At 40.1% G+C, this 13970-nt stretch overlaps 2 protein-coding genes across 3 annotated transcripts in view; one reads left to right on the forward strand and one right to left on the reverse strand.

The window, feature by feature from the left end:
* Positions 1–6286: 6286 nt before the first annotated feature.
* irx7 (iroquois homeobox 7) lies at positions 6287–8813 on the forward strand. The gene is made up of 2 exons (XM_086159529.1): positions 6287–7404; positions 7977–8813. Exons 1-2 carry the CDS (start codon positions 7183–7185, stop codon positions 8700–8702), a joined length of 948 nt encoding a protein of 315 aa, XP_086015655.1. The 5' UTR covers positions 6287–7182; the 3' UTR covers positions 8703–8813.
* Positions 8814–10975: 2162 nt separating this feature from the next.
* Positions 10976–13970, reverse strand: part of cd40 (CD40 molecule, TNF receptor superfamily member 5) — a 9057-nt gene continuing 6062 nt past the window's right edge. The window contains exon 9 of one of the 2 annotated variants that reach the window (XM_086159786.1): positions 10976–12098. In XM_086159786.1, the coding sequence (XP_086015912.1) occupies positions 11868–12098 (231 nt within the window). In that variant the 3' untranslated portion in view covers positions 10976–11867. Of the gene's footprint in view, positions 12102–13970 lie in introns of both variants that reach the window. The other variant, XM_086159785.1, reaches the window with a different exon arrangement.

Raw genomic sequence — 13970 nt, forward strand, 5'->3', positions numbered from 1 at the left:
CAGCACTTGCTTTTTTTTTTTTTCTTCTTCTTCTTCAAGGGGTCTCGGATATCAGACGACAAGGGGGGGGTGCGGAGGCAAGTGTTTTTGTGCCTCATTTTTGAAGCGTGGGTGGGGGGGGTAAGAGGGAGTTTCTGTAATAGATACTTATCTTACTGCCCTCAAGCCCCCTCAAACAAAGTCCCCCTCCCTCTGAGGGAGATTATAACCCAGGGAGGGCACATTAACTCTAATCCCATGCTTTGAGGCCTTGACGCCTCCCCCCCCCACCCCCACCACCACCACCACCACCACATCCATCCACACATACACCACCACCACCCCTCTGCCCCACTTATTTCAACCCCTCTGTTGTTATGGGGGGGTGGGTTGGGGGCATCTTGTATCTGGTGCATGTATGAGTAAGGCCTGTGGCTACGCACCGGGGTTTGCACGTTTGTGTGCATGCGTGTGTGTGTGTGTGTGGAGGGGGTGGAGCGGTGGCTTCAATAGCACGCTAATGAAAGACACCGAGGGGCGCACACTGCTGTGTAACCGATTCCTCCCCTCTGAAGAGATTAGGAGCTACATTGTCAGCGCGGTTGCTCATTTCCATGAGAGCGCAGCCTCCCCGCCGGCCGCCGCTCGCCTTTGTTATTTTGAGCCGGAGAACACGGGGGCCGATGTCCCCGGGTTTCCTTGTTGCCATTGTTTCACAAATGGGCCCAAATGTAGATGTCTCGTCACAGATGCCCAATCACCTCATTAGCCGCCCTCTGTGAGCCCCGTCGAGGGCGAGGAGGAGACGCGGCAGCTTTCGCCGTTTTCTGCGCACGAAGGAAGCCACTTGGACATTTAGTTCTGAATCTGGTGATGATGAAGATGAAGGGAATCAAACATGTCTCCTGTAATAGTTGATTACAGGTAGACGTCAACAGGCGTCAATCAAACAGATAGAACGTGATGGAAAACGGCAGGTGTCAAAAAGACATTGATTTTAATCTTTACAAGATAGAAATGTTATTAGTTTAGCGTCTGAGTCAGAAATCGGTCACTGCAATGGCAACAAAACATCCAATTCCTGGAGAAATGTCCAACATCTGAAGCGTTAAGATGACGGTTAACCTCAGGCAGCTGTCAATCAAACGTAGAACATAGTTGCAAGACGTCGATGTTTCACTTTGAAACCAAAAAAAAAACAACAACCTTTAAATTCTACCCAGATTACAATTCAAGTACAAGACAGATCAGCGGAAACAACAAAAAACAAACGTTAACAGCTAAAAAAGAGGGTTTGCAGTACGGAATACTGAATCATTGCAGTTTCATGTCATAATGCATGGATATGAGTTAGGTAGTTAGGTGCAAATTTTAGTGGAACAAATGTTACCTTTTTGACCATCGTAAACTCCTTATTTACGCTGCAGCAAGCTATTGCTAGCATAGCTGTGACAGGAGTCTGGTGTGGGTTCTCGCTGCTAAATCATGTAGCAGTTAGATTTTTTTTTTTTTTTCACTTTTTTTGCTTTTTTTTTTTTTTCCTCTCAAACTGCATGGACAGGATGCTTGGTGGTAATCTGAAAGAACCCCTCCTCCCCAACAAGTCCCAAATAATCCAACACCAGCTCGAAATGACTTGACCGTCAATAAGCTTCACCGTGGAACCCACTGGGTCTCGCTCCACATAAAACCGGCTGGGGAGGGTGAGGGCAAGGGGGGGGGTCCTGCAGGATCCCGGCACCCACCCATGAACTGCCGCCAACGGCAGCGCCAGCTGTCGCGCCTCCCAATCTCAGCCACCCCGGCGCAGCCTGTCAGTCACCCAGCGGAGGGCCGTCAATCAGGTTGCGCCCTGGGGGGGGCGGCCGCCGGGAGGGCGGGCCCCGGCCCGGCCCCCCCCGACAAAGACATACTTACATTTGCAAGCGGTTTCAACGCCGCTACTATTTAGAGGGAATGATAGAGTGGGGCTGATAAGAATAATGACAAAGGACAAAGAGCTGGGGGGGTCAGGGGGGGTCTGATAGTAAAGAGGTGGCAGAGCTTGATAACATTCACACTCCGCTTATATCTCCATTTGTGTTGCTGCAGCAGGAAAATCCCATTAGAGAGGAAAATAGACCATTATTATTGTCTTGTAGTGTTTTTTTTCATGTAAAATATCCTTGAAAATGCAGATTCATCCTCTCGGGGCCTTCGACAAGTTGAAATGGCACCTTTTCAAAACTAATGTTGATTGAGTTTTCCGTGTTTTTCTTAATTTAATTTTATTTATTGTAATTGTCTGAAGGTGCGAATGGTGTAGATGGCATTTGAAACATTAATCGTATTAATTTCACCTTTTCAGACGTCATAAAATGATCATTTCTGTGCTCCTTGAAAAGTATTTTTAAAACTTTTTTACACCACATTTTTTTCCAATATATTTTTTTGTATACTTTGTGTAAAACTGTAATTATCTAACTCCTTGTTGTACTTTTTCCAAACCGCAAGTTTATTAAGTTTCTCATTTGTGCTGTTCTGAACTAAAAGAAATTAAAAATCCAATATCTTTTAAATTTTGAATTTATTTATTTATTTATTTTTTTTATTAAGTTGCCGATCATCCGAGGCCAAAAAAAAAATAACCTAACAAGGCTGAAGCGCCGGAGGTTTCTGCAGGTTTCTCCATCGGCGTCCGTTTGCTCGTTCTCACCTACGTATGAGCCTCTAATTGCATGTTTAGTCCCTCTGTGGAGTCGCAGGTCACGGGACGATCTGTAATTGAGGTCACACCTTTGGCCGTTGTCCGGACCCCGTCATTAGCTCTCCGCCGCTGTCACTCATCTGCATCACCGCCGACATGAAGAACCCTCCTCCCCTCTCCTCCATGACTTCAAGGTATTTTAATTTTTTTTCCCCCCCTCTAAACCGCGCCGATTTATTTTTCTGGTGATTGAAGTAAACGGCCGAGTAGATTGCTGTTCTGTTTTGGCATTTTGACCATATTCTAACATGTCCTAACTTTGATTTAAATGTTGAGAGTTGCGGATTTATCGCTGTATTTCCTTTTTTTTTTTAAGTTTTAAGAGGTAATTCCTGTCCTCTGTCCCTTATCTGTATTCACCCCCCTCACCCCCGTTTCACCCTGCTTAGTGAAGATTGTCAGATAAAGGAGGAACGAACCAGTTGTTTTCTTTACACCCCCCCCCCCAACCCCTTTAGAGATAAAGGCTCTTTGCTCACTTGTGTTTTTTATCACATCCACAACAATCGGATTCCATTTGGTGACTTTTCTCCGGTGTCAACGAGTGACATCCTCGCAGAAAACAGCCCAGAGTCACAGAGTCAACCCGCCGACACCTGCGTGGGTGGTGGTGAGGAGGGAGGAGGGAGTTTCGGGGGGTGTGTGTGTGGGGGGGGGGGGGGTTTGCCCTGAGCTGTTTGTGTTGAGAGATGTCGAGCTCCGATGCCTCATAAGTCTCCTGCTCTTCGCCCTCTGTTGGCCCCCCCAACCCCGTACTAATTTGCTTTAGGCTTTGTGACCCCACCCAAACCACCCAAATAAATTCTTTGACTACCCCCTACCCTCCAGTAACACTCCCACCTCCATATCTGATTCCACGTTTTCGTGATTCGAAATATTTTTTTGGTCATGATTTTTTTTTTCTGTAATTACTTGATTGCTTCACATCTTTATTTTCTAAAAAAGACATATTTTCAGCTTGAATTTGATTTTTTTTTTTTTTTTTTTTTTTGCAATTTATAAACTTTTTTAATGTATTAATGTAATTCTATTGATTTAATTAAAAAAATCCTTCATATAACAGTTCTGAGATCTTCCTTGCTTTTTGCAGGTTTTTAGGTTGATTTCCTGTGATTTTTTTTTTTTTATCTTTTATTCTTTGATTTGAATTTTGGTTTAATTTGTTGTTTTATTTATTATTTTAATTTTTAATTTACATTGTAAAAAATAAATATCAAAAGAAGTTAGACATAATTATCTCAAATTTCAAAGATTGTTTGAACTTTTTCCAGTTAATCTTTGCAGGTGACTGATTACCAATTTACTAGGATAAGTAAGATTTATTTCCCTGTTATATGGTCTTTACCCCCTTTTTATGCCTGCCTCTCCTCTCACTTTCAGCCTGGAGGAAATTGAATTTGATTTAATTATCTGTCTTTATATTTTAATGTCTTTAAGAATACAGTATTTCATCTACAAAACATTAAAGTTAGGCGTCTACATGGGGGGGAGGAAAAAAATCTGAGGTTTAACCGAGAATAAGGTCAGAATCACGAGATTAAAGTGAAATTTGTAAAAAAAGAAAACTAATCCCTTCTAATCCCCTCCATTCTTCCTCTTGATGCAAAAACAAAACAAACACCATCAGTCGGCCGGGGCCTCTTACAGTTACCGTACTGTACCTAAAAAACGGGCAGCCCCAGTTGTCAGTCCTCGGGGGGGCTTTCACACCAGGACAGCCGTCTGATGGAAGATGTAGTCGAGTGGGAGTGGGGGGGTGTATCTTATTTAAAACGAAAATAATCAAACGTTAAGAAGTGGGTAAATAATAAAATCATTATGAATAGTTGTGTAATCTCTACAAGTAAATCAGAGTGACTTTAATATTTAAGCTTGTAACCCTGTAGCCACTATATTTTATTTGTGGTAATTTAGTCACAAGCTGTAAAAAAAAAAATCTATTCTCAACAACAAAAAAAATATTTATTGATAAATAATAAATTACCCCCCTCCAGGGGGAGAATGGAATATTTATATATTTATTTTTTATTTATATAAAATATATTCAGAGGTTATCACAGAATAATTAGTGAGTCTCGAGAAAACACAAAAACATTGTCACCATGGCAACATGCTGTGACCATTGACAAGGTCATGACTAAAAAAAAAAAAAAAAAAAAGATTTTCCAGGACAAGCATATACTTCCTCTCTGGAGCCTTTTTTTCCTTTTTCCTCGAGTTGTATATTTCATTTGTTCAAGTACTTTGTGACGATAAGTACAGTGCTGCAAATAGAGCTGTTACCATGACTACAATTGCTACTGCAACCACTGCTTATAGTAAAATGATCACTGCTGCTCCATCTACTGCCACTAATACTACTACTTACACAAAGGAAAACTACAAATATATACAATACTACAACTATAACCACTGATACAACCACGACTTCACTGCCATTCTTTCACTAACCCTACTAGCATTTCTTATACAATAAGAAATACAAATATATTCTATAACTACATATATAAGTACTTTTAAAATCACTGCTTTGCTTCCAGTTATCACTGCTGTTCCATCTGCTACAGGGATGTCCAAAATCTGGCTCGCGGGCCAAATGTGACCCGTGTTCAGATTTAGCTTCCGGTATAAAATCAATAATATGCGTCCGGCAGCTGTTACAGTACAGAAGGTACAATACAAGGATTCAGTGTTTTGTTCTTCTAAATAATATCACTGTTAGTGTTATTTTCCTGTTTGAAATTAGAAGTTCATAGAGAGCATTTAACAGTGAATAATATGTAATGTTTTAAATGACCCTGGATAGGTTTAAGTTGTTTTTTTTTTTTCCCCCGACAGAAAAAAATTAAATCATGAAATAGTTCATTTGCATTTAATGTTATTGGTTGAAAGACTGTCAGACTGAATGGTCGAACCTCACACATTTTCCCCTCACCAAATATGGACCTCTTTGCAAAATGTTTGCCCCCCTTCTGATCTACTACTACTTTTACAACAACTACAATGAAAAATAGAAATATATACTAAACTAATACAACCACTGCCTCAAGTATATACTATAATTACCACAACAACTGCTTCAATTACTATAATTTTCACTGCTGTCCCATCTACTACAAGTGATACAACTTATACAATGAAAAGTACAAATATCTATTATACTAAAGTTACTATTACTCCAATGCCAATAGGAGTACAAACTTCACTGCTGTTTCATCTTCTACTACTACTCACAAATATAAATATATATCATCATTACTATTTTTTCTTATTCATATAAAGCAATAATAACATTTTTATTATTTTTTTAAGCTACAACTGAGTTAAAGTACTTGAATACCACTTCAACTTTCCCTTTCTATTCTATTTAATACAGCTAATATTGTGATTAATCCTTCCGTGTGTGTGTGTGTGTGTGTGTGTGTGTGTGTGTGTGTGTGTGTGTGTGTGTGTGTGTGTGTGTGTGTGTGTGTGTGTCACGCACACAATCTTTTTAAAGAGCCTGCGGGGGAGTTGAGGATGAGGATGAGGAGGGTGCTGGTTTTGGGGGTTTGAAAACTAAGAAGTGTAATCTTCTCTTATCTGCGACACGCACGCCGGCGAGCGTGTACGCGCATATCCTCATTAGCATCCGTTATCGGACGGTTATCGGGGACGTCAGCCGCCACCTGTTTCCCCCGGGAACCCCACCGAAATAAAGAGTCCATGCTCGGATCTCGGATTAAACTCGGGATTATTGAAGAAATGAAATAGAAATAAAACGGGGAAAATGTGGGAAACTTAATTAGTTAACTGGTAATTAGTTTTATTAAATTTTTAATGGGGGGAAAATGTGAGTCAAAGTTTAAAAAGTGGAGAGAAAAAAAACGTCCGGAGGATTAATTCAAAACCTCGGAGGTGTGTGTGTGTGTGTGTGTGTGTGTGTGTGTGTGTGTGTGTGTGTGTGTGTGTGTGTGTGTGTGTGTGTGTGTGTGTGTGTTCTCCTCCCAACACCAGGTCTGGAGGACGGGTGGTGGTGAAGTGGGAATCGAAAAAATAAACTAAAATAAAAAAAGACTTAAAAGAAAAAAAGTCGAATTAATAACTGATTTTTTTTTTACGGGTTAGTTCTTTAAAAAAAATGAAAAAAAAATATAATAAAAGAATAAATAGAAGCGGTCTTGAAACTGGACTAAGGAGGCGAAATAAAAGCAAGTCTCGATGATCCGTGTGCGTGATGGGAGGGGGGTGAAGAACGCTAAAAGGAACAGCGGAGGTTCTCCTTTGAAGGGATTTGCGTGGAGTGAAAGCTGAGCGGAGCTGTCACTCAATAACCCACCCACCCATCCACCCACCCCACCCCCGCACTGCAGCGGGGCGCGTATAAATGCGGGGCGGGGACGAAGGGCCCGCACTCGGAGCAGGACAGCCGGGACAAAAGGAGAGCGAAAACAGATAAACAAATAAAAAAATAAGAAATGCCCGCATCGCCTTCTGGACTCGGCGGCTTCTTCCCGGACAGGAGCGTCAGCATGGCGGCGGCGGCGGCCGCCGGATACCAGATCCCGGTGCTGGCCTGCGCACCGGCCGCGCAGGCGCAGCAGCTGGCGGCGCTGGCCGCCGGCGTCCCGGTCGCCTACTCGGGAATACCGGGCTACAGCTTCGTCCCGTACGCGCACCACAGGCACGTCGCGCACGTGGTGAGTTTCCTCCGACTTTACGCACGACTTTTTTTCCACTCAACCTTTCACGTGTGAATTTATAGGCAGATTTGACCGCACAACTTTTGCGCCTGTCTACCATAATGCTACGCACTTTTACGCGCACGACTTTGCGCCTTTGTCCCTTGCACACGTCTTGTTTGCACAGCTTTTACGCACGACTTTTGCGAACAACCTTGACGCACTTTTAAACACAACTTTTACGCAGGAATTGAACGCACAACTTTTACGCACAACCTTGACGCACTTTTAAAAACAATTTCTTACGCTCAAATTGAACGCGCAACTTTTACGCAAAAGTTTGACGCACTTTTAAACACAGCTTTTACGCACGAATTACACGCACAACCGCTCCGCATGACTTTTACGCCCAAGTTTTGCACAAAAACTGTATGCATAAATTTTGCTCACGAATTTTAGAAACGATTTTTACGCACACCTTTTTCGCACGTCTTCCATGCACTTACGCACAAGTTCCACGCACGATAACTTGCACGTCCCGGATCTTGAGTGTCATTTTTCGCTAACATCTCCCCTTCTACTGTCCCCAGAACCACCCCTTCGACCTGAAGGCCGCCGCGTCTCCGTACCACCACGCCCTGCTGGCCCGCGGCGGCGCGGCCTTCTATCCGCCGTACCGCGCCGGCGCGTCCGAGGACCCGGGACGCGTAGCCAAGGCGGCCACCCGGGAAAGCACCGGCGCGTTGAAGGCGTGGCTCAACGAGCACCTGAAGAACCCGTACCCGACCAAGGGCGAGAAGATCATGCTCGCCATCGTCACCAAGATGTCCCTCACTCAGGTCTCCACCTGGTTCGCCAACGCGCGCCGACGCCTCAAGAAGGAGAACCGCGTCAGCTGGGCGTCCAAGGGCAAGTCCGACGAGGAGGAAGAGGAAGAAGAGGAAGAGGAGGAGGAGGAGGAGGAGGAAGAGGAGGAAGTTCTGGAGCGCGGGTGTGATGCGCAGGAGCAGGACGGAGAAGCGAAGGGAGCCGTCGCGGGAGCGGCGGCGGCGGCGGCGCGCTTGGAGGCGCATCCGCCGCCTGTCAAGGATGCCGGCGGGAGCGAGCACGGGCACGAACACGGGCGCGCAACCGGCAAAGAGAACTGTCAGAAACCCAAAATCTGGTCTCTGGCGGAAACGGCCGCCGCCGAGCCCACGAGGACGCGCGCAGACCGGATGTGCAGCTACGGGCCGGCGGGACGGCTGTGGGCAGACTGGGCCTCCAGGGCCGGACTCTTTGTTCCCGCGTGTTTTGCCACGCATGAAATCCTATGAGAACTGTGGCTTTGGAGAAAAAGAAAGAAAGAAAAATATATAAAAACAAAACAAAACAAACAAACAAAAAAAAAAAAACAACCCGTTTGATTTGATCATTTGCACTTTAACCTCTCAGACCGCTAGGGGGCGCAAGAGACACCCAGGTCTGCAGCGAAAACCGTTCCGGAACCAAAGATTTTTTTTTTTTTTTTTTTTTTTGTAAATAAATGTAAATGTATTTTTCCACCGACAGAAACCCTGTAAATTATGTCTCCGTGTGTCAAATAATGAAGGAATATTTTGTTTAAATAAAAAAAGAAAATAACCATCAAGTGAAGAAATTCTGTTTGTTTATTTATTTGGATTAAACGGAAGTTGGTTGCCCACTTGGTACGAAAGGCTGAAGCTGCCAAAATTGACCCGTCACACTTTATTACTTTTGTTTTTGTGGAAAGAAAGTCACATTTTATGGGAAACAAACAAAACATCAACGCTGTTAAAACAATGCCTTTATTCAAAACATTTAATTATCATTTTATATCTACTAATTTTAGGTTATTACAACAGGCTAACTTTACACAGTGTGATAAGAAACTTCTCTTATACTAAGATATAAAAAGATAAGCCTTTCTTTACGTATGATAAATATTGCCCTCATAGTACTTTGGAAGGCATTACTATTTATCTTGGCATGTGACAGCAAAATGGTAAACATTTTTTCCCCAAAATCTGATTTACAAGAATCTGGGTAATTATCCCCAAGAGATGGTTGTCATTTATGTGATAAATAGAGAGATTTTTGCTCCAAAGTGATTTTTTTTTAATCATTTAGACATGAAAAAGACTGATTTTTTTTCTTCTTCTCTCATGATCCTGTAGAAAAATAATTGTCATTTAAACACGATAACATTTATTTTAAAAGCGATGTTTGTATTTAATCTATATTGAGTTTCTGTCTATTACCAAGCATCAAACAGCCTTTTCTTGTTTCAACAATAATTCATCATATTATTATCTAATTACTTTATAAAACGCTCACTTCTGCTTATTTTTCTGTTGTTACATAATGTTGAATAATTCTTATCAATTATATAATCATTTTTATATTATGTAACAATAATTATTACATAATATTACCAGAGATGAGGTCTTCCTTTATCAATGCCATGAGAAACAACACACTCTATAATATATAATTAAGTTCACATATGATTTATCTGCTTGTAAACCTATATAAAATAGAATATTCCTTTAACACCCCACAGTGGGAAAATTTCAAAATCAAAAACCTATCTTGCTGAAAGTCTTTTTACTTTCTTAACTTTTCCTGAGATGATGATTTGAACGGAATATCTACATTTTATCTTTCAGAAGAAACACAAATGCAAGAAGTACACACTTACACACACACAAGCACACACACACATCCATACATGTATGTGTTAAACATCGTGACCTCGGTCAGTGAAGTTCTGCTGCTGTCTAGTGGTAAAAAGGTAGGAACTGCAGCAGCAGTGGACTTCCATATTGTTATTATTATTATTATTATTGTCATTATCAGTAGTAGTAGTAGTAGTATTGTTTGTTGTTGTTGTCATGAAATATTTTTTTATTGGCTATATAATTTTAAATTTTGTAACCAAAATAGCTTACAATGCAATAATGATAATAACAATAATGTGATTAATTGGTTTGAAAAAAAGAAACAATAAATTTCAAATACTATATGTTAGTAGTGCAATGTAAAAAAATTTATTTCTAAATGGATCTGAATTTATTTTGTATGTTTAGTTTACTTCTATTTTCATGTAGTTTTTACCCATCTTTATATTGACCAATCATGTCTTTACAAATTAGTTTATAACACTTGAATTATTAATAAAATAGCAACAACAGCAATAAGAATAATAGAAATGTAAAAAGTAAACAAATTTCAGTTGTCAATGTGATGGATTTTTGATATTATTATTATCATTATGGGCAATATGGGGGCGCAATGGTTAGCTCTTGGGCCTAACAGCGCGAAGGACCCGGGTTAGATTCCGTGTCTGAATCAGCAGGTTAATTGGGAAAATATTAGGAAAATATTGGGAAAATTGCCCTGAATGGGTGAGCAAATGGATGTTGTCTGTCTGTATACGTGGCCCCGCAATTGACTGGCGACCAGTCCAGTTGACCCCGGAGCCCATCCGTGCCCCACCTCACGCCCGAGGACGGCACGGATGGGCTCCGGCATTCCCTGCAACCCTGAGTGCAGGATAACCAGCAGAAGATGGATGGATGGACTTAGAGATGTTGCATTTTGTACTTTTATGTAATAAAACATCAGCATGGATAAACACATACACACATTTGAAAACAAAATATTGAGCAGCATGTGGGGAATGAAACAGGATTTTAAAGTACTTCTTGTGAATGTGATTTTCATACCATTTTTATACACTTGGCATATAAATGTCACTGTTTATGTGATATTTTCTTAAATTGATTTTGCGTTTGTTTTTTTTTTTTTATATGAGAAGTTAAAATTCAACTTGTAAATTAGTCAAAAGAAAAAAATATATATCAAAAACATAGTAAGCATTTCCAAATTTAGCGTAGTATGTTTTTTGTGCATGTTCATTACCCAAATTTAGTTGAAAAATATTTTAGAATCAAAAACAAGATTTACAGAATATCTAGATTTTGTTTTTAAATACAAATATTCTAATAATCTATTGATAAGGTCATTATTTTAAATCTCGGCCCCCATGTGGACGGACGCTGACAAAAGTCTTTTTGGTGCCAGAAGTGTTGGCGTATAAGAGGAACAATAACAACAACAGAAAATAGAGGGACATCAGGTGTTGTTTCCGGTAACCATAGCAACCCCCACCCCCCCAAAAAAACACAAAATAAAAGGGCCCTGGATTTTGTCTCCTGCCCCCCCTAGCAGTTTCAAACCTGACAACGTATAGAATCAAACATCTCCTTTGGGGTACGATTGGAATAGCTTTGTTTCAAGTAACCATGGCGACCCCCATTCCTCCCAGCAATAACTCCCATAAGAATGATGGCGCGGTGAGCGGGCGTGGAGGGTTCGAGAGCAATCGAACGCTGAGTGGTTGTGGCGAGCAGATGCAGCGATTGGTCCGGCGGAGGCGGCAGCGGTGCAGCATCCCCAAACAAGGACGTTGGGCGCCTTCAGTCGGTCAACGACTGCGTCTGAGACTCCTGGCGGGACAACACCACCGACTTCCCGTTCTCTTGCGTCACGTAGTTGCCGTTCTCGCTGAGCGCCGCGGCCGACGAGACCTCGATGTCGTCCTCGTTCTCCTCTGGCGTTCTGGAAGGGGCGTCAGTCTCCTCGAGGACGGGACGAATGGTCTGGAACTTTGGCTCTTCATCTTTGCAAAGACAAACCTCCACACACACCTGCTGCAATACACACACAGACACACACACTCTGTTAAATGATTTTCCCTCCTTTAAAATATTCAATTTATTAATGATAATAGCCTATAGAGTATTTTTCAACTTTTGGTTGTTTGACTGAACACATGGTGTCGCTGTAGGATTATCAGTTCCAAAGGATTAACCTGAATTAATCTGATTTAAGAATTATTTAAAAAAATACATGTATGTACTGCTCAAAAATAAATACATAAATAAACAAATAAATACATAAATAATAACACATCCTAGATCTGAATAAATGAAATATTCTTAATAAATACTTTGCTCTTCTTGACAAAATCACATAAAAATGATCAATGGAAATCAAATGTATTAACCCATTGAGGTCTGGATTTGGAGTCACATTCAAAATTTAAGTGGAAAAACACATGACAGGATGATCCAAAGTTAATGAAATGTCATTAAAACAAGTTGAATCAAAATGAATCAGTGTTGCTTCCTAAGTGGACGGTTTAACTTAACAGAAGTGTGATTGACTTGGAGTTAGATTGTGTTGTTCAAGTGTTCCCTTTTTTTTTTTTTTGACAAGTTTATTATTACTTTTATTATCAGAGACATTTGTGTATTTTTCCTGTTTTTTAAAAATGCATTAATTAGTAGTCAGTTATTTATTTTGTATAATTTTATTGCTCTTAGTTTTACCATTTTTATTTTCCTGAAGCATTTATCCTTCTCTCTTTTTGGAATGTTGCAGCTTAAATTTTTTGGGGGGAAGTTTTGAGTTTTTATCTTGAAACTCAAATTGCTCTTTGCCATATTTTTATCATTTAAATATTAATTCTCTTACACAGTTCATGGTATTGTATGATCATTTCTCATAACTGTCTACATTTCTGAAATTCAATCATTTTTGATATACGTTTTTCCCCCAAAACAGATGTGTAAATTAACTTTCATTGATTGGTTTGTTGTTGTTTATTTAAGTACATACATTTTGAGTTTTGAGATCATTTTGCCCTTTTTCTTGGAGAACCTACCGGTTCATAATCACAGGAACTATATAATAAGACATTATAATATTTCATTACATAATATAAAAATGTATATGATGCACGCAATGCAAAAATGTATGAAATTCAATAATAAATACATGCAATTCAATAATAATAAATTGCCTAGAATATTGTCATGGTAGGTGCAGACTCCCTGAACCGCAGAACCAGGAGGAAAGAATAAAATCCTGCCAAACCAGATTCAAATAAAAAAAGCAAGCACGAAGTGAAAGGGGAAATGCCAGTGTCGAGTCCTCAGACGGTAATATTTTCTATTCATCCTTAATCTGTTGGAATTTTCCCTATATATCTATTAACCCTAATTAGGGTGAGGGTCAAGTTATGTTTTGGGTTGTGATTGGGGTTTTGGTTGAGGTTAGGCTAGGGTTAATAAGTAAATAGTTATGTTTTACATTTCATTTTATTGGTCGTAGTTTTAAACATTTTATTTTCCAAAATTGTTTATTGTTTTTTGTTTATGGAATGTAGAAGCTTGATTTTGTTTTACATTTTTCAGTATCTTTTTTCAATTTTTTTTTAAATTGAGTCATTTTTTGTAACAATCAAAAAGTCTAAAATACAGGAAATGTATGTATTAACTTTCATTGATTTGTTTGTTGTTTATGTAAGTTCATACATTTTGACTTTCGAGATCATTTTGCCCCTTTTCCTTGCTGGACCCACTGGTAAATAATAACATGTACTATTGTAAGACATTATAATATTACATTATGTAATATAAAAATATAAATGATGTACATGAAAATCAATAATATGTATGTAATTCAATTGTAATAAATTGGCTATAACACGGTTATGGTAGCTAGAGTCCCTTAAC

Source organism: Fistularia commersonii, chromosome 14 (assembly GCF_037954325.1).
Source record: "Fistularia commersonii isolate RoL2024-O1a breed Wild chromosome 14, RoL_Fcom_v1.0, whole genome shotgun sequence".
In the NCBI taxonomy this organism is placed as follows: Eukaryota; Metazoa; Chordata; class Actinopteri; order Syngnathiformes; family Fistulariidae; genus Fistularia; species Fistularia commersonii.

Coding starts and splice junctions, on each gene's coding strand:
- irx7 (XM_086159529.1), top strand. CDS start 7,183: ATGCCCGCATCGCCTTCTGGACTCGGCGGCTTCTTCCCGGACAGGAGC. Junction 7,405..7,976: donor ACAGGCACGTCGCGCACGTG/GTGAGTTTCCTC, acceptor TACTGTCCCCAG/AACCACCCCTTCGACCTGAA.